This window comes from Oncorhynchus kisutch, linkage group LG30 (genome assembly GCF_002021735.2).
Source record: "Oncorhynchus kisutch isolate 150728-3 linkage group LG30, Okis_V2, whole genome shotgun sequence".
NCBI classification, from domain to species: domain Eukaryota; kingdom Metazoa; phylum Chordata; class Actinopteri; order Salmoniformes; family Salmonidae; genus Oncorhynchus; species Oncorhynchus kisutch.
In genome coordinates this window covers 40,910,659-40,931,214 of record NC_034203.2, presented here as the reverse complement: position 1 = coordinate 40,931,214, position 20,556 = coordinate 40,910,659, and the positions used below count along the sequence as shown (strand labels likewise).

Here is a 20,556-nt window from a genome sequence, read left to right as displayed (position 1 = left end):
AGAGAACGAGGGTGGAGAGAGAGAGAGAGAAGAGGGTGGAGAGAGAAGAGAGAGAAGAGGGTGGAGAGAGAGAGAGAGAACGAGGGTGGAGAGAGAGAGAGAGAACGAGGGTGGAGAGAGAGAGAGAGAGAACGAGGGTGGAGAGAGAGAGAGAGAACGAGGGTGGAGAGAGAGAGAGAGAGAACGAGGGTGGAGAGAGAGAGAGAGAAAGAGGGTGGAGAGAGAGAGAGAGAGAACGAGGGTGGAGAGAGAGAGAGAGAAAAAGAGGGTGGAGAGAGAGAGAGAGAAAAGAGGGTGGGAGAGAGAGAGAGAGAAAGAGGGTGGGGAAGAGAGAGAGAGAGAGAAGAGGTGGGTGAGAGAGAGAGAGAGAAAGAGGGGTGGAGAGAGAGGAGAGAGAAAGAGGGTGGAGAGAGAGAGAGAAAGAGGGTGGAGAGAGAGAGAGAAAGAGGGTGGAGAGAGAGAGAGAGAAAGAGGGTAGAGAGAGAGAGAGAGAAAGTGGGTGGAGGGAGAAAGAAAGAGGGTGGAGGGAGAGAGAGGAAGAAAGTGGGTGGAGGGAGAGAGAGAGAAAGAAAGTGGGTGGAGGGAGAGAGAGAGAAAGAAAGTGGGTGGAGGGAGAGAGAGAAAGAAAGTGGGTGGAGGGAGAGAGAGAGAAAGAAAGTGGGTGGAGGGAGAGAGAGAAAGAGAGAAAGTGGGTGGAGAGAGAGAGAAAGAGAGGGTGGAGAGAGAGAGAAAGAGAGGGTGGAGAGAGAGAGAAAGAGAGGGTGGGAGAGAGAGAGAAAGAGAGGGTGGAGAGAGAGAGAAAGAGAGGGTGGAGAGAGAGAGAAAGAGAGGGTGGAGAGAGAGAGAGAAGAAGAGGGTGGAGAGAGAGAGAGAAAGAAAGAGGGTGGAGAGAGAGAGAAAGAGAGGGTGGAGAGAGAGAGAAAGAAAGAGGGTGGAGAGAGAGAGAAAGAAAGAGGGGTGGAAGAGAGGGGAGAGAAGAAAGAAAGAGGGTGGAGAGAGAGAGAAAGAAAGAGGGTGGAGAGAGAGAGAAAGAAAAGAGGGTGGAGAGAGAGAGAAAGAAAGAGGGTGGAGAGAGAGAGAAAGAAAGAGGGTGGAGAGGAGAGAGAAAGAAAGAGGGTGGAGAGAGAGAGAAAGAAGAGGGGTGGAGAGAGAGAAAGAGAGGGTTGGAAGGGAGAGAGAAAGAGAGGGTGGAGAGAGAGAGAAAGAAAGAGGTGAGAGAGAGAGAAAGAAAGAGGGTTGGAGAGAGAGAAGAAGGAGGGTGGCGAGGAGAGAGAGAGAGGGTGGAGAGAGAGAGAAGGAGAGGGTGGAGGGAGAGAGAAGGAGAGGGTGGAGAGAGAGAGAGAACGAGGGTGGAGAGAGAGAGAGAGAAAAAGAGGGTGGAGAGAGAGAGAGAGAAAGAGGGTGGAGAGAGAGAGAGAGGAAGAGGCGGTGGAGAGAGAGAGAGAGAAGAGGGGGGAGAGAGAGAGAGAGAAAGAGGGGTGGGGGAGAGAGAGAGGAGAAAGAGGGTGGGGAGAGAGAGAGAGAAAGAGGGTGGAGAGAGAGAGAGAGAAAGAGGGTGGAGAGAGAGAGAGAGAAAGAGGTGGAGAGAGAGAGAGAGAAGAGGGTGGAGAGAGAGAGAGGAAAGAGGTGGAGAGAGAGAAAGAGGGGGAAGGAGAGAGAGAGAAAGAGGGTGGAGAGAGAGCGAGAAGAGGGTGGAGAGAGAGGAGAAGCAAAAGAGGGTGGAGAGAGAGAGAGAGAAAGAGGGGTAGAGAGAGAGAGAGAAAGAAGGGTGGAGAGAGAGAGAGAAAGTGGTGGAGGAGAAAAGAAAGTGGGTGGAGGAGAGAGAGAGAAAGAAAGTTGGGTGGAGGGAGAGAGAGAGAAAGAAAGTGGTGGAGGGAGAGAGAGAGAAAGAAAGTGGGTGGAGGGAGAGAGAGAAAGAAAAGTGGGGTGGAGGGGAGGAGAGAAGAAAGAAAGTGGGTGGAGGGGAGAGAGAGAAAAGAAAGTGGTGGAGGGCAGAGAGAGAGAAAGAAAGTGGGTGGAGGGAGAGAGAGAGAGAGAAGGAAGGAAAGTGGGTGGAGAGAGAGAGAGAGAGAAAGAGGGTGGAGAGAGAGAGAGAGAGAAAGAGGGTGGAGAGAGAGAGAGAGGGGGGAGAGAGAGAGAGAGAAAGAGGGTGGAGAGAGAGAGAGAAAGAGGGTGGGAGAGAGAGAGAGAGAAAGAGGTGGAGAGAGAGAGAGAGAGAAAGAGGGTGGAGAGAGAGAGAGAAAGAGGGTGGAGAGAGAGAGAGAAAGAGGGTGAGAGAGAGAGAGAAAGAGGGTGGAGAGAGAGAGAGAAAAGAGGGTGGAGAGAGAGAGAGAAAGAGGGTGGAGAGAGAGAGAGAGAAAGAAAGTGGGTGGAGGGAGAGAGAGAGAAAGAAAGTGGGTGGAGGGAGGAGAGAGAGAGAAAGAAAGTGGGTGGAGGGAGAGAGAGAGAAAGAAAAGAGGGTGGAGGGAGAGAGAGAGAAAGAAAGAGGGTGGAGGGGAGAGAGTGAAAGAAAGAGGGTGGAGGGAGAGAGAGAGTGGAGGGAGAGAGAAAGAAAGAGGGTGGAGGGAGAGAGAGAGTGGAGGGAGAGAGAAAGAAAGAGGGAAATTGAGAGATTAGGGTCAAAGAATAATACAGCAGTAGAGAAAAACAGTCTAGAGATCAGTGTTGAATCCAGATGGTTTGACTCTGAGGAACCACAGTGTGCACAGACATAAACAGTAATGAAATGCACTGTGTGTGAACTGTACCTTCTAAGTCATCAATCGTCTTTTCCAGTTTAGCCACGGATCTCTCTGCAAACTCAGCACGAGTCTCAGCCTAGAGAGACGGGACAGAGGACCGGTTATAGCCAGTAACGACAGATATCCCCTTACACATTATATGTGTGAAATAGGACCATTATACACGGAGTATAACAAACATTAGGAACACCTTTCCTACTGTATGAGTTGCATCTCAAGCGCCGCACAATTGGCAAAGCGTCGTCTGGGTTAGCGGAGGGTTTGGCCGGGGTAGATCGTCATTGTAAATAAGAATTTGTTCTTAACTGACTTGCCTGGTTAAATAAAGGTTAAATAAAGGTTAAATAAAGGTTAAATAAAGGTTAAATAAAGGTGTAAATAAAAGTTTGGGAGCCGAAGTCTATCCCTATTCGTCGGGTCATTGGTCAACAGTAGGGATTCTTCAATGAAGTGTGTGTTGTCGTTCAACGATAGACCACTTGTTTCCATTGACAGTTTCTCCACTGTGAAATACTGTACCAAACATCTTAGTTCGATGTAAATTTGCACAACTAAGACGTCAAAATTAAAAGACAGATTTATTGAGTTATCTTCGATTAATTCAGACTATTTTAAAGGAAGTGCATACTGGCTACGGTTGTCTCAAGATGGACAAACAGTACTAGTTGTTTCTCGTTTTTCAAACAATGGTCTTTTAAGGGAGTATGTGAGCACACTTGTTCTGGTTCACTTAGCCGAGTTCGGCTGAAGCCTTAAGGGCAACATGCCACCACAGACAGACAGCTGTCCTCACCTCTTTCAGTTTGTCAGTCAGCACTTTGATTTCGTCCTCATACTTGTCTTCTTTTTCTGAATACTGCAGAGACAAAACAACGTATTTATTAAAATGGAACTCATGTTACATGTCATTAATTATTATTCAGTAGCAGATTTCAGAGCTGATATTTTGCAAAAGTATCGTTCAGACAAGGGCACAGAGAAACAGAACAAAATAGGGGGCAGAGGACACTCACCTTAACAGACTGAGCCTCTAGGGACTTGAGGTTATTGGTTACATTCTTCAGCTCTTCCTCCAGGTCACCACATTTACTGTAGAGGAGGACAGAGGGAATCAACTTACATCAACAAGGCAATCTTGTTGTAACAGTATAACTTTGGACCGTCCCCTCGCCCCATACCTGGGCGCGAACCAGGGACCCTCTGCACACATCAACAACAGTCACCCACGAAGCATCGTTACCCATCGCTCCATCAAAAGCAACGGCCCTTGCAGAGCAAAGGGAACAACTACTTCAAGGTCTCAGAGCAAGTGACGTCACAGATTGAAACGCTATTTAGAGCGCACCACCGCAGGGTAGCCTAGTGGTTAGAGCGTTGGACTAGTAACCGAAAGGTTGCAAGTTCAAATCCCTGAGCTGACAAGGTACAAATCTGTCGTTCTGCCCCTGAACAGGCAGTTAACCCACTGTTCCTAGGCCGTCATTGAAAATTAGAATTTGACTTGCCTAGAAAAATAAAGGTAAAATTTAAAAAACTAAAATAAGCTAGCTGTTTCACATCTGTTATTTATGGCCAGACAGAATGAGATACATGGGCTATCCATACCGAGACAGAGGGGGCGCTGTTTCCCTGTCCAGACAGCAGATACATGGGCTATCCATACTGAGACCAGAGGGGGCGCTGTTTCCCTGTCCAGACAGCATCAGATACATGGGCTATCCATACTGAGACAGAGGGGGCGCTGTTTCCCTGTCCAGACAGCATCAGATACATGGGCTATCCATACCGAGACAGAGGGGGCGCTGTTTCCCTGTCCAGACAGCATCAGATACATGGGCTATCCATACCGAGACAGAGGGGGCGCTGTTTCCCTGTCCAGACAGCATCAGATACATGGGCTATCCATACCGAGACAGAGGGGGGCGCTGTTTCCCTGTCCAGACAGCATCAGATACATGGGCTATCCATACTGAGACAGAGGGGGCGCTGTTTCCCTGTCCAGACAGCATCAGATACATGGGCTATCCATACTGAGACAGAGGGGGCGCTGTTTCCCTGTCCAGACAGCATCAGATACATGGGCTATCCATACTGAGACAGAGGGGGCGCTGTTTCCCTGTCCAGACAGCATCAGATACATGGGCTATCCATACTGAGACAGAGGGGGCGCTGTTTCCCTGTCCAGACAGCATCAGATACATGGGCTATCCATACTGAGACCAGAGGGGGCGCTGTTTCCCTGTCCAGACAGCATCAGATACATGGGCTAGCCATACTGAGACAGAGGGGGCGCTGTTTCCGTGTCCAGACAGCATCAGATACATGGGCTATCCATACTGAGACAGAGGGGGCGCTGTTTCCCTGTCCAGACAGCATCAGATACATGGGCTATCCATACTGAGACAGAGGGGGCGCTGTTTACCTATCCAGACAGCATCAGATACATGGGCTATCCATACCGAGACCAGGGGGGGCACTGTTTCCCTGTCCAGACAGCATCAGATACATGTGCTATCCATACCGAGACCAGAGGGGGCGCTGTTTCCCTGTCCAGACAGCATCAGATACATGGGCTATCCATACCGAGACCAGAGGGGGCGCTGTTTCCCTGTCCAGACAGCATCAGATACATGGGCTATCCATACCGAGACAGAGGGGGCGCTGTTTCCCTGTCCAGACAGCATCAGATACATGGGCTATCCATACCGAGACAGAGGGGGCGCTGTTTCCCTGTCCAGACAGCATCAGATACATGGGCTATCCATACTGAGACAGAGGGGGCGCTGTTTCCCTGTCCAGACAGCATCAGATACATGGGCTATCCATACTGAGACCAGAGGGGGCGCTGTTTCCCTTGCTCCGATGCTTTATTTGAGATTGATGCGTCTTTCTGTTGGCTCGCATCTCGGTCAAATAAATGATCAATATATTTGATTTGGACACGCAACGATGCACGTTAGGGTCGGCCAGGCCCCCTAAGGCTCGCCCCTAACGCCACCCTGTAGTCTGACTAACATAGTTGACACACATCTAGTGTGATGAGTATTGGTACTTACAGCTCAGAGATCTCTGCTCGCTCTTCGGCCCTCTCCAGTTCCCCTTCTAGGATGACCAGCTTACGAGCAACCTGAAACAGAACAACACAAACCATGGGTCAGAAGGGATCTCTTGGAGACTAAATTCAACGTGAAATCAATAATCGTGCCTCATTACATTGACTCATCTGAAAATGTATGATGTCATGAACGGCACCTGAGGTCTTCATGACCACAACAACTAACCAAGAAAAACTCGGGGTTATACTGGTTATGACCAGCTATACTAGGGCCTTACGGATTAGACCCAGAGGTTTTCCTGGTCAGGGGAAACTCTTGGCTTCGTGGTTAGAGTGTTGGGCCAATAACCAAAAGGTTGCTGGATCAAATCCCTGAGCTGACAAGGTAAAAAGCTGTCGTTCTGCCCCTGAGCAAGGTAGGTAACCCAGTATTCCCCAGGTGCTCAAGATGTGGCTGTTGATTAAGGCAGCCCCCTGTACCTCTCTGACTCAGAGGGGTTGGGTTAAATGACGAGACATTTCAGTTGAATGCATTCAGTTGTACAACGGACTAGGTGTCCCCCTTCCCCTAATAACAAACTATGCTGTGACTCCAGGGTGAAGTTTTCACTGGGTCTAGGATCAGCTTCCATTTAGTGTGGAAAATGCAAAACAGACCCAAGATCAGCATCTAGGGGCACCTTCACCCTACTATTCTGTGCTTCTTACCTCCTCGTGCTTCTTACCTCCTCGTACTTCCTGTCGGCCTCCTCAGCGATGTGCTTGGCCTCCTTCAGCTGCATCTCCTGGATCTCCATCTTCTCCTCGTCCTTGGAGGCTCGGTTCTCGATCACCTTCATGCCTCTGGAGCAACAGCAACACAGGGTTAGCTACAGTATAACCTACCGTATGTGAAGACTTAAGAAAAATGCTACATAGCTCTGTAAACTATCTACCTGTAAGCTAACTCTGATTACCATTATATCAAGAATAACTGTGTATAACTACAATCCCCCCCTCACCTCCATACAAAGTAAGTCTGCAAAGTGTGGAGGCCACTTTCTCCTTTGTCCAAAAATAAACACAATCCCTCCTTATAGCAGTCCATACCCATTGATAAACATGGACCGATAGAAAAGCCCTGTAGCACTGTCCTATCTATATAATGACAGAGCAAATGGTGACTTGTTGTAGTCCTGATCTGACCTCTCACTCTCGTCGGCAGCCTTCTCCGCCTCCTCTAGTTTCTGCAGGGCAGTGGCCAGCCTCTCCTGAGCCCTGTCCAACTCCTCCTCCACCAGCTGAATCCTACGGTTCAGAGCCGCCACGTCGCCCTCCGCCTGCAGGGGGAGGGGGGGGGGGCACAGGTCATAGGTCATGATAAAGATCAGAGGAAACAAGACAAAAATATATATTCCCAATGGTACAGAACAACAGGTGATGAGGTGAAACAGGGAGCCTGCAGATAGCGTATCGCCACTGTTCAAGTCAGTCCTCAACCCACATTGTGTATTACCCAAGAATTAAGGACTCATTCAGAAGAGTAGGGGGACTCATGATGAGAATGGTTGAATCTTGATAAATTGTACACGCTAGTGCAACATCCCCTCCTCAACAACGTACTGTAAACAGTCAGTCAGTGTGAATAGTTGGCAGTCTGGGATGGCTGCTTATCAATCTGCTTCCTGTGAGACGCCCATTGTAAAAGATAACCCTGACGTCTGTCTGTCTGCTTCTCTCCTGTCTGGTCCCTTCATTCAATAGGAAAAACTAACCTCTGCTTGTTCAAGACAAGGCATTTGACAAGCCTATTATTGTTAGCTATTCAATATAATGCTATAGCAAATGAGGGGGTTAGCCACGACTGGGACTCAAATCCAGGTCCAGCAACTGTCAAGCCAAGTGGGCCGAACCCCTTGATGAGGTCTCTAGGTGTTGGGTTAAGGTCGGTACATTACCCTTCCTTCAGGAGAGTGGTCCCCACACTTCTCTACACCAAGCCCCCTCACGTGTACACAACTCTCCGATGGCCACACGGGTGCCATCCCACTTCTGACACCAGTGTAGCGAACCCGGGTCCATCGAATGTCATGCCAACACCTTTACCGTTGCTAGGTGTTGGGTTTTAAGGTCGCTACAATACAATTAAACGTAATCAAAAGGAAATGATTTTGTGGGAATTAAATTTGATGGCACTTGACTTGACTATGGGAATATTTGGTTTCCTGACTGTCCTCTTCTCTTCACATCTCAATAGAGAAGGTACGTCCACGTCCAATGACCAGCCGACATTACAACCAGAATATGAATGAACTCAATTACATGCCTCACTTCAAGGTAGTGCATAGTAGCACTGACTTTTTATTCGATATAATTTTTGACTACTTTAAAATGGGTTTTCTGCAAAAGAAGAACGGAGGAAAACCAAAAGTAAAATAAACGTGGCGAACAGGTAATGATAAAATTGTAGCCACAACATTCTCACGTTTTCGCGCAATTCCCGTTCATCGTCCAACTGTTTCTGTAAAAGTATCGTGTGATCTTCTGCATCGTCCGCTTGCTGTTGAAGCGCCTGGATTTTCCTTTTCACCGCGTCCAATGATCCCCCTGTCATTATCGAACTAAGTGATCGATCTAGCCTACTGTAAATTGGATATCAAATGTAAAATAGGTTTAAGAAGTCGAGGGCCGGGAAAGGGCTGGAGGTTTGAGGAAAGTTATGGCTGAAATCCTCCAATCCTGAGCAGTCTCAGATGACATCATGATTAGATTAACCAGAGGGAGGGAGGTTTTCGTGCATGAAGGTCTTGATCTTTGTTCCCATGAGAGGGTGTGGATTTATAGCTGGTTTTAATGTCTATGGTTTTTAGCTTTCACTTCAGTTTCAGTGCAAGGTGTGTGTAGGTTTCTGTCGGCAGTTATGTACACCCTGAACTGATTAGAGAGAGAGAGCGAGTACCCGAGAGAGAGACTATGAACTTCTTTAGAACTTCTGTGAGTGTAATGTTTACTGTTCATTTTTATTGTTTATTTCACTTATGTATATTATCTACTTCACTTGCTTTGGCAATGTTAACACGTTTCCCATGCCAATAAAGCTCTCGAAGGTGCAGCTGTATAACGTTTTGAGGATCTGGGGACCCATGACAAATCTTTTCAGTCTCCTGAGGGGGATAAGGCATTGTTGTGCCCTCTTCACGACTGTCTTGGTGTGTTTGGACCATGATAGTTTATTGTGATGTGGACACCAAGGAACTTGAAGCTCTCAACCTGCTCCACGATGAGAATGGGGGTGTGCTTGGCCCTCCTTTTCCTGTAGTCCACAATCAGTTCCTTTGTCTTGATCACGTTGACGGAGAGGTTGTCATCCTAGCACGACACTGCCAAGTCTCTGACCTCCTCCCTATAGGCTCATCGTTGTCGGTGATCAGGCCTACCACTGTGGTGTCGTCTGCAAACTTAATGATGGTGTTGGAGTCGTTCTTGGCCATGCAGTCATGGGTGAACAGGGAGTACAGGAGGGGACTAAGCATGCACCCCTGAGGGGCGATATTAACATTGACATTTTCAGTCAAAACACCTCAAAATAAGACATGGTATCAAAAACAAGGTGAAACGAGCTGAAACAAGCCACTTACTATTTCCCATATGGCAGTTTCTAGCAATCTGGCCATCCAGAATCACAACATGTTGACGGTGTCTGTGACTGTGTCTGTATCTGTGTCTGTAACTGTGTCTGTGTTTGTGTCTGTAGCTTTGTCTCTGTTATTGTGTCGGTATCTGTGTCTGTGACTCTGTAACTGTGACTGTGTCTGTGTCTGTAACTGTGTCTGTGTCTGTAGCTGTGTCTCTGTTATTGTGTCGGTATCTGTGTCTGTAACTGTGTCTGTAGCCGTGTCTGTGACTCTGTAACTGTGTCTGTGTCTGTAACTGTGTCTGTAGCCGTGTCTCTGTTATTGTGTCGGTATCTGTGTCTGTAACTGTGTCTGTAGCCGTGTCTGTGACTCTGTAACTGTGTCTGTGACCGTGTCTGTATCTGTGTCTGTAACTGTGTCTGTGTCTGTAGCTGGGTCTCTGTTATTGTGTCGGTATCTGTGTCTGTGACTCTGTAACTGTGTCTGTGACCGTGTCTGTATCTGTGTCTGTAACTGTGTCTGTGTCTGTAGCTGTGTCTCTGTTATTGTGTCGGTATCTGTGTCTGTAACTGGGTCTGCCGTGTCTGTGACTGTGTCTGTGTCTGTAACTGTGTCTGTAGCTGTGTCTCTGCTATTGTGTCGGTATCTGTGTCTGTAACTGGGTCTGTAGCCGTGTCTGTGACTCTGTAACTGTGTCTGTGACCGTGTCTGTGTCTGTTGCTGAGCCTGTCATTGTGTCTGTAGCTATGCATGTAACTGTCCGTGGCTGTGCCTGTAACTGTAGCCGTGTCTGTAACTGTGTCTGTGGTCTCCTTACCAGAAGCATTTCCAGTATAGTCTGGTTCTCTGTTTGTTTTAGCTGCATTCCTCACATTTCTGTGTTGCTACATATGTGGAGTAGTGGAGCTGAGACTCTGAGACTCTCTATGTGTCCCAAATGGCATCCTAGTCCCTATACAGTGCACTAATTTTGACCAGAGCCTTATGGGTCTAGGTGAAAAGTAATGCACTATATATATATGAAATAGCAGCCACTGAACCTTTGTTTCAGACCTGGGAGAAGACCGTAACGCAGTTCAGTAGATGCTATCTTTGAGAAAACCTCATAGAGAGAGAGGAGACTGTTGACTTTGTTCATACATGATGGGAGTGAAGGTTGGAAAGTCACATTGACTGTACTTCGTTGATTTATTGGGTGTTTTCTGTTGATGTAAGAGACCCTGCTGTGGTCTGAGGGAAAGCAGTTTGGTTGTGCTGTTGATGAAAGAGACCCTGCTGTGGTCTGAGGGTAAGCAGTTTGGTTGTGCTGTTGATGAAAGAGACCCTGCTGTGGTCTGAGGGAAAGCAGTTTGGTTGTGCTGTTGATGAAAGAGACCCTGCTGGGGTCTGAGGGTAAGCAGTTTGGTTGTGCTGTTGATGAAAGAGACCCTGCTGTGGTCTGAGGGAAAGCAGTTTGGTTGTGCTGTTGTTGAAAGAGACCCTGCTGTGGTCTGAGGGAAAGCAGTTTGGTTGTGCTGTTGATGAAAGAGACACTGCTGTGGTCTGAGGGTAAGCAGTTTGGTTGTGCTGTTGATGAAAGAGACCCTGCTGTGGTCTGAGGGAAAGCAGTTTGGTTGTGCTGTTGATGAAAGAGACCCTGCTGTGGTCTGAGGGAAAGCAGTTGGTTGTGCTGTTGATGAAAGAGACCCTGCTGTGGTCTGAGGGAAAGCAGTTGGTTGTGCTGTTGATGAAAGAGACCCTGCTGTGGTCTGAGGGAAAGCAGTTGGTTGTGCTGTTGATGAAAGAGACCCTGCTGTGGTCTGAGGGTAAGCAGTTGGCTGTGTTGTTGATGAAAGAGACCCTGCTGTGGTCTGAGGGTAAGCAGTTGGCTGTGCTGTTGATGAAAGAGACCCTGCTGTGGTCTGAGGGAAGTGGATGTGCTGTTGATGAACGAGACCCTGCTGTGGTCTGAGGGAAGTGGATGTTATCCCGCATGTTATTTTTCTGACCTGATCTCTCTAAATGATCAGGAAAGAGGAATGATGTTTAATCTTGATGACGCAACCAGACTAGATCAGAGTCTGTTGTCCAACGGTATTCGAAGATGTCTGAACAACCTTGCCAAGACAGAACCAAGGTTCTCTAAACCATGTGTGTACACTGGTACAATGCTTGAGTATAAAGGAAGGTGTTTTATTGCTTACCCTTGAATGTGCTATGATACATTTAAAACATCTGTATGTGTCTGAAATAGGGATTATTTGAGCGTTACAGTGACAACCCGGCAGTATCTCTAGTACTGTACTGTACTCACGTCAGTAGCCTTCTTCTCTGACAGCTCCAGTTTCTCCTGTGCGTCCTTCAGAGCCTCAGAGTATTTATCCAACTCATCTTCTGTCCCCTTCAGCTTCTTATGCAGCCCCAGCAGCTCATCTTCCAACTGGGGGGCACACAGAGTCAGAGCGAAGCAGAGAATCAGGGAAGGGGTGTTCAGATATCAATATTTTATACAACAGACATACCTGTACTTCTGTCACAGAAAGGACAGACTAGGTGCCAGAGTCAGGAAATGTTCAGATATGCGTTCTGTCACACAGAATCACATCAGCTCTATATAAAACAGAGTCACGTCAGCTCTATATAAAACAGAATCATGTCAGCTCTATATTAAACAGTGTCACGTCAGCTCTATATTAAACAGAATCATGTCAGCTCTATATAAAAGAGATGTATATCTACAACATTGTGCCTCCAGTGGGGAACTCAGGAGAAAAGGCCTGCAAAGGAAGAGAATAACCAACCACTCAGTATTTTGTAGCTAGAAATGTAGAATTGAATTGACTCCAACATTGGATGTATATTGCTAATGTTTAGGTGCTTGTTCCAAAAAGACTAGAATGTTGTTGTTGTTGGATTCAACCGTACGTTGTCCTGCAGTGCTTTATAGCCATGAAGTGTGATCCCAGTAGATGGCAGAAGGATACATGTGTTCACTACCCCGCTGGCCTTTGCCTCACAGGCTGCTGACGGGGCTCTGGTCAAACGCAATGCACTTTACAGATAATATGGTGCCCTTTGGGACAAAGCCCCAGAGACTCATAGAATACCAGAGGAAAGCATCAACACTCATCACTGTTTAACTCTATCCACCTAATTGTCTAAAGAGGTCTGTGTAATCCACCATGATTCAGGCAAACGGGAACCCTCCATATCTGAAATGGCTGAGGGTATTGTGGATAGTGCTACTGACGACTGCCTGCCACTACGGTGCTCACACTTACGCACACGGTTCTAAGAATGTTGTGCTGTTAGTTCGACTACATCCAAAATGGAAGTCTACTCCCTATATAGTGCACTACTTTCGATCAATACCTACAGGGCTGTGGTCAAAAGTAGTGCACTATAAAGGCAATTGGCTGCCATTTGGGACATATCCTTCGTATCTACTCTGGTATGTTCTTGAACTTTAGACAGATCAGACAAAGGAATGTTGGTGAGTGGATCTGCACCCCAGAGCCATGTAAAGACACACCAAAGTGAGGAGCAGAGCGACAGCTGGCATAGCTCGCTTTTTATTCCTGATACCCCTTGTTGTTCCTGTACAACGCGGGGGGGGGGGGGGGTTGGCTGGGCTAATCCTTCTGGAGCTCTATGGCTCTTTTATGATCTATCTATGATCAGTCGTGATGCAGCCTGCTGCTGGATACCAAATGGACAGGGGAACCCCTATCCCCTTAGCCTGGAGATACATAATGGTTACATCTGGTAGCTTTAATGATTCATAGATTGATTCACCAAGCCTTCTGATGTGCTGCATGGAATTTGTTATCACATTGGAATTTTCAACCATATTAACAGATAAACTGGGTGGAATTTGGGCCATATTTCTTCCTTTCACGTCTACGAGTGTCCGGGAGGTTACGGGGAAGGGGTGGATTTGGGATGCAGAAGAACTCATTCACTGCTCTTTTCTCTCTCCCTGAGGGCTCATCCCTCTCTCCATCCCTCTCTCCCTGAGGGCTCATCCCTCTCTCCATTCCTCTCTCCCAGATGGATCATCAGTCTCTCTCCATCCCTCTCTCCCTGAGGACTTCATCCCTCTCTCCATCCCTCTCTCGCTGATGACTCATCCCTCTCTCCATCCCTCTCTCCCTGTTGACTCATCCCTCTCTCCATCTCTCTCTCCCCGAGGGCTTCATCTCTCTCTCCATCCCTCTCTCCCTGAGGGCTTCATCTCTCTCTCCATCCCTCTCTCGCTGATGACTCATCCCTCTCTCCCTGAGGGCTTCATCTCTCTCTCCATCCCTCTCTCCCTGAGGGCTTCATCTCTCTCTCCATCCCTCTCTCCCTGAGGGCTTCATCCCTCTCTCCATCCGTCTCTCCCTGTTGACTCATCCCTCTCTCCATCTCTCTCTCCCTGAGGGCTTCATCTCTCTCTCCATCTCTCTCTCCCTGAGGGCTTCATCTCTCTCTCCATCCCTCTCTCCATGAGGGCTTCATCTCTCTCTCCATCCCTCTCTCCCTGAGGCCTTCATCTCTCTCTCCATCCCTCTCTCCCTGAGGCCTTCATCTCTCTCCATCAGAAGAAAGGAGAACCATCCTCAGTACAATCAGCTAGCTGTTCTATGTCTCAGAGCTTATTTAGTAGCTCTTTTTCCCCGGACTAATTTTACTCTGCATAAACTACTTTATACTCTGTGAGGAGTATAGGTCATCCACAAATGTATTCCATCACACTCTGCCTTGGGCTAGTTTCTTACATTTCTTCCATGAGAAGAACTGCATTTATTTATACCTCAGAAATGCCATTTATGATATATATACATCTATTTACTAATGATAATTTCCACCCATGGGTCTAATACATTGGATCCGAGATATGACATTCAAGCACACAGCCCAAGAGGAACAGCATCACGTTCATTATCAAGTACTTCAACATGAGCCTATATTACAATACATTTTTAAAAAGTACCCATGTATATCCCTTTCCCCCTCCTCAGCTCTTCCCTCTCTCCCTTTCCCCCTCCTCAGCTCTTCCCTCTCTCCCTTTCCCCCTCCTCAGCTCTTCCCTCTCCCTTTCCCCCTCCTCAACTCTTCCCTCTCTCCCTTTCCCCCTCCTCAGCTCTTCCCTCTCTCCCTTTCCCCCTCCTCAACTCTTCCCTCTCTCCTTTTCCCCCTCCTCAGCTCTTCCCTCTCTCCCCTTTCCCCCTCCTCAACTCTTCCCTCTCTCCTTTTCCCCCTCCTCAGCTCTTCCCTCTCTCCCTTTCCCCCTCCTCAGCTCTTCCCTCTCTCCCTTTCCCCCTCCTCAACTCTTCCCTCTCTCCCTTTCCCCCTCCTCAACTCTTCCCTCTCTCCTTTCCCCCTCCTCAGCTCTTCCCTCTCTCCCTTTCCCCTCCTCAACTCTTCCATCTCTCCCTTTCCCCCTCCTCAGCTCTTCCCTCTCTCCCTTTCCCCCTCCTCAGCTCTTCCCTCTCTCCCTTTCCCCCTCCTCAGCTCTTCCCTCTCTCCCTTTCCCCTCCTCAACTCTTCCCTCTCTCCCTTTCCCCCTCCTCAACTCTTCCCTCTCTCCCTTTCCCCATCCTCAGCTCTTCCCTCTCTCCCTTTCCCCCTCCTCAGCTCTTCCCTCTCTCCCTTTCCCCCTCCTCAACTCTTCCCTCTCCTCTTTCCCCCTCCTCAACTCTTCCCTCTCCTCTTTTACCCCTCCTCAGCTCTTCCCTCTCTCCCTTTCCCCCTCCTCAGCTCTTCCCTCTCTCCCTTTCCCCCTCCTCAGCTCTTCCCTCTCTCCCTTTCCCCCTCCTCAACTCTTCCCTCTCTCCCTTTCCCCCTCCTCAACTCTTCCCTCTCCCTTTCCCCCCTCCTCAACTCTTCCCTCTCTCCCTTTCCCCCTCCTCAACTCTTCCCTCTCCTCTTTTCCCCCTCCTCAGCTCTTCCCTCTCTCCCTTTCCCCCTCCTCAACTCTTCCCTCTCTCCCTTTCCCCCTCCTCAGCTCTTCCCTCTCTCCCTTTCCCCCTCCTCAACACTTCCCTCTCTTCCTTTCCCCCTCCTCAACTCTTCCCTCTCTACCCTTTTTGGAGTTGCAAAATTCCAGTAGCTTTTCAAAATTCCCAGGTTTCCCAGAAATCCTGGTTGTAATATTCCTGCAATCAGGAGAGAATAAGCAGGAAATCTGGGAATCCTACATCCGAGATTTCTAGATTACCTTGGAATTTGGGAAAGTTACAGGAATTTTGCAACCCTACCCTCTTTACAATCCTTCCCTCACCTTATCTTTCCTCCCCCCTCTTTACAATCCTTCCCTCACCTTATCTTCCCCCCCCCCCGCTCAATATCCTTCCCTCACCTGTTTGCATTTGTCCTCAGCTGATTTCTTGTCGGTCTCTGCCTGCTCCGCCCGGTCGATGGCGTTCTCTTTGTCCAGCTTCAGCATCTGCATTTTCTTCTTGATGGCCTCCATGGTTGACGGTTGTTAGGGGTCAGTGGCTACAGAAACTGGGGAAACTTCAAGTTTGGGACAGGGAGGTCTAGTTAGACACTTAAAGACAAACCCCCTCACAGAGAGAGAGAGAGAGAGACTAGTCCTTTCTAAGTTTCCAAGTCCACCAGAGCCAATACGCCAGCTGAGAGAGAGAGAGAGGAGAGAGCAGAGAGCAGAGGATGCAGACTGGAAACCAGGGCTGATATAAGTGATTTAAACCTGACTGGTTTTGAAGAGACAGCCCCATGCAGTCCCCAGTGACATAGACCACTACCCCCTTCCACCCCCCCCCCCCCACCCCCCGCGCCTGGTTAGCTAGCTAACCTCAGCAGCCACAGTACCCCCCCCTCCCTCTACCCCTCCCTCTCTGGTCTGAACCTCCCCACTCACTCCTCCTAAGGCTTTCTTAAGAACGTAACAGACACTCTGGCGATATTCACCCGCTCTCCTTATTTGGAAGCATGTTCTCATTTCCTTTTTTTTCTTAAGGGGACGGGTTGGAACGGAGAGAAAAAGATCTTGAGGAACAGAGAGAAAAAGATCTTGAGGAAGGGAGAGAAAAAGATCTTGAGGAACATAGAGAGAAAGATCTTGAGGAACAGAGAGAGAAAGATCTTGAGGAACGTAGAGAGAAAGATCTTGAGGAAGGGAGAGAAAAAGGTATTGAGGAACGTAGAGAGAACAATCTTGAGGAACAGAGAGAGAAAGATCTTGAGGAACAGAGAGAGAAAGATCTTGAGGAAGGGAGAGGGAAAGATCAGAAGAAAAGCATCATTGCTGAGATAACACACAACAGTCTGGAGAAGAACCTGTGGCACCACAGACACAGTGTATTATTCACAAAGAAATAACCGTTAATAGGCGTTCATAACAGATTAATGCACCACACATAGCAGTATGTGTATGTGCGAGCAGGGTTTTCCCCCCTTTAAACAAAAAAAAGATAAATAACCGAAACGTAAGTTTCAGCCTCTGTCTGAACAACACGGGACTCTGTAAGCATTTTATTCCAGGCTTGGGTTTCCTCCCTCACTGAGGAATGCTGAAATTGATGTTAATACCAGCGTTGGTTGGGGGAGACATAGTTATCATTCTACCGTGGATTAAAAAGAGTCAGACGGAAAAAGACCCAGCCAAGGAAATGGGGTAGAATTTCTGTATGTGTGCACATATTATCTTCAAAAGGATTTACGTTCAAGGCTGTAAGCTAAAACTCCAAATGAATACAATTACCCTACTTTCTAATTAAGATCTCTTTAATTACAGCTCGGTTGACCAACCTATGTTTATGATTTGAATATTTGCTGTATTTTTGATATATTTTTTAGAAGAGCAGCATCACTACTATAGTTTAGTAAGGTGATTACCTCCCTGTGTCTGAAAATGGGTTTGTAACTAACTAAGCAGGTGGCCAGCGGCTGTTTTTAACCGTTTGTCGGCACGGCGATGTGATGTGCTGTAAAGAAAGTGTGAGGATAGGTTGATTTCACCACACGTGACAGAAGGCAGCTGGGAACTACTGTCTCTGATGACTAGGGACAGATAGACTCAGTCAGCTGGCAGCTACTGTCTCTGCACAGCAAATTCTCCAGTGTTAATTCAACACTGTGCTTAGTGCTGACGCTGTTACACTTTGTCAGTGTTATGCAATAACACCTCCTATAGTATTTTTAATCGCTACATCAAGAGGTCCGTATATCTTGACAAGGTCACTGAGTGCTGAGTTAAGACATTACACTAATATTTATATTTAAGTCTTTATTGTCACATACTCTTATGTGAACATTTACAAAAACATCAGAACTGGCAGCAGACACTCTCAATCTTTAATTAACATAACCACTTAAACTGGTACAACACTTCCACTCACGGGGAGCCAAAAATAACTAATTGAAAGTCACGCCTCCAACAAGCCTCACCTCCAATATAATTTCCCATTGTGCCTTGTTTTTTTTTTGTGAATTGTAGAGTTACTACCCATGACTGTATTTGTTAGTGACATAGACATGGTTGTTGAATTTATTCATATTTCTACCGTTGTACGTATCTACCACCTATTTAACATACATCACCATGAAGAGAATTCTATTTATATCCATAATTATGTATTTCTCTATAGTACTGATCAGGGACCCATAATGTGATTCTGTTACCGTAATTCTGTTACCGTAATTCCGTTACCGTAATTCCTTCACCTACTGTAGTTCAATAAGCAAATAAAAATAGATCAGACTCAAGGTGTCATGTTATAGCTAAAAGAAATGTCCACAGCTCTAGGTGATTTAAATCACAATAAAGACAATGGCTCTTCGTCAGGTCATTGAAAAACGTTGTCTTTATTGTGTGTCTGATTAAATCACCATGGGAGCATATTGGAGTTGCGGACATAATTTTTTTCTTCTTCGATACGTTCTTCTGTCCCGCACCTGGATGTGCAATTCCCTGCAGACATCTTTGGGTTTTAATTCAGAGAACATCGTTTTTAGAAAACTTGATGGAAAAAAAAAAACTGACGAGATTTTACTGTAATTCTGTTACCAAGCTTTGCACTTGCACAGTTCTTTCAGTTAATGTGTGATTTTTTATTTTTTATTTTATTTAACCTTTATTTAACTAGGCAAGTCAGTTAAGAACAAATTCTTATTTACAATGACGGCCTACCCAGGCCAAACTCTAACCCAGACGACGCTGGGCCAATTGTGCGCCGCCCTATGGGACTCCCAGTCACGGCTGGTTGTGATACAGCCTGGAATCAAACCAGGGTCTGTAGTGACACCCCTAGTATTGAGATGCAGTGCCTTAGACTGCTGCGCCACTCAGGAGCCCGAAAAAGTCTGTGTAAATTGTTCAAAGTAGTCCTGGTGCATAGAGTTGTATGGCTTGTTTAACTTTGAAATCAGTGGTTTTGGTTTTGCATCCATTTTAAAGTTAAAAATAATCATAGCGTAATTCCGTGACTGTGGAATTGACGAACACTAACAGCTGCTCTGTCTAAAAATAAAGGGTGGCGAAATTATAGAACAGTGTTGTCACAACGGTAATAAAAAGTTGTTTTTGAGCTATATCCCAAAACTTAACCCTTATTTTAACCATTCAGAGTTCATGTCTAACCTTAAGATTTCAGAGTTAATGTCTAAACTTAAACTTAAAACACTTCGAAATTTGACATTTGGAACAACATATAAATTTGATGTTTGAGAACCAATATAGACTAAAACCCCAGGGAATAATATTAATTCTGACTTTAAACTGTATGAACTTGTTGAATATAGACTAAAACCCCAGGGAATAACATTCATTCTGACTTGAAACTGTATGAGCTTGTTGAATATAGACAAATGCCCCAGGGGATAAAATTAAAAGAATGTAATGTTATGTTTGATAAATATGATGATGATGATGATTGTGATGATGGTCAGAGAGGAAGACAATGAGACACCGACTATTGATGGTTAGAGCAGAACACCCACACACACACACACACACACACACACACACACACACACACACACACACACACACACACACACACACACACACACACACACACACACTGTATATCAGGTTACCCTGTAGTAGCATCTGAATACATCACTAAGGTACAAATCCCCCACAACTACTAAAATCGACATGAGTGAGACATGAGTCTATAGTTCATGTCCTGAGGAAATCTTTGACCCTCTAAAACTCAGATTACGTTGTTGAGGGGAATCTTTGACAGCCATTGTAGTGGATGGATACGGACAGTGTATTTGGGAAATATTCAGACCCCTTTACTTTTTCCACATTTTGTCACGTTACAGCCTTATTCTAAAATGTATAAAATATTTTTTCCCCCCTTACCAATCTACACACAATACCCCATAATGACAAAGCAAAAAATATATATATATATCTTTTTTTTAAGGTTTGCAAATATATTAAAACCGCAAAACTGAAATGTCACATTTACATAAGTATTCAGACTCTTTACTCAGTACCTTTTTGAAGCTTGGCACACCTGTATTTGGGGAGTTTTTCCCATTCTTCTCTGCAGATCCTCTCAAGCTCTGTCAGGTTGAATGGGGAGTGTTGCTGCACAGCTATTTTCAGATCTCTCCAGAGATGTTCAATCGGGCTCTGGGTAGTCCGGGCTCTGGGTAGGCCATTCATGGACATTCAGAGACTTGTCCCGAAGCCACTCCTGCGTTGTCTTGGCTGTGTGCTTAGTGTCGATGTCCTGTTGGAAGGTCAACCTTCACTCCAGTCTGAGGTCCTGAGCGCTCTGGAGCAGGTTTTCATCAAGGAGCTCTCTGTACTAATCTCTGTTCATCTTTCCTTCAAACCTGACTAGTCTCCCAGTCCCTGCCGCTAAAAAACATCCCCAAAGCATGATGCTGCCACCACCATGCTTCACCGTAGGGATGGTATTGGCCAGGTGATGAGCAGTGCCTAATTTCCTCCAGATGTGATGCTTAGCATTCGAGCCAAAGAGTTCAGTCTTGGTTTCATCAACCCAGATAATGTTGTTTCTCATGGTCTGAGAGTCCTTTAGGTGCCTTTTTGTAAACTCCAAGCGGGCTTTCATGTGCCTTTTAGTGAGGAGTGGCTTCCGTCTGGCCATTCTACCGTAAAGGCCTGATTGGTGGAGTCCTACAGAGATGGTTGTCCTTCTAGAAGGTTCTCCCATCTCCACAGAGGAACTCTAGA

General features: G+C 46.7%; 1 protein-coding gene across 4 annotated transcripts in view; it reads right to left on the bottom strand.

The window, feature by feature from the left end:
- The window catches only part of tpm4b (tropomyosin 4b), an 18,903-nt gene extending 2,816 nt beyond the window's left edge, over window positions 1–16,087 (bottom strand). For 2 of the 4 annotated variants that reach the window (XM_031810026.1, XM_031810025.1), the window contains exons 1-8: window positions 15,733–16,087; window positions 11,704–11,829; window positions 6,982–7,115; window positions 6,522–6,639; window positions 5,798–5,868; window positions 3,755–3,830; window positions 3,535–3,597; window positions 2,748–2,817 (exon numbers count right to left, since the gene is read on the bottom strand). In XM_031810026.1, the coding sequence (XP_031665886.1) occupies window positions 2,748–2,817; window positions 3,535–3,597; window positions 3,755–3,830; window positions 5,798–5,868; window positions 6,522–6,639; window positions 6,982–7,115; window positions 11,704–11,829; window positions 15,733–15,846 (772 nt within the window). In that variant the 5' untranslated portion in view covers window positions 15,847–16,087. Of the gene's footprint in view, window positions 1–2,747; window positions 2,818–3,534; window positions 3,598–3,754; window positions 3,831–5,797; window positions 5,869–6,521; window positions 6,640–6,981; window positions 7,116–8,260; window positions 8,477–11,703; window positions 11,830–15,732 lie in introns of those variants that run through there. The other 2 variants (XM_031810028.1, XM_031810027.1) reach the window with 2 other exon arrangements.
- Between the last annotated feature and the right edge of the window lie 4,469 nt (window positions 16,088–20,556).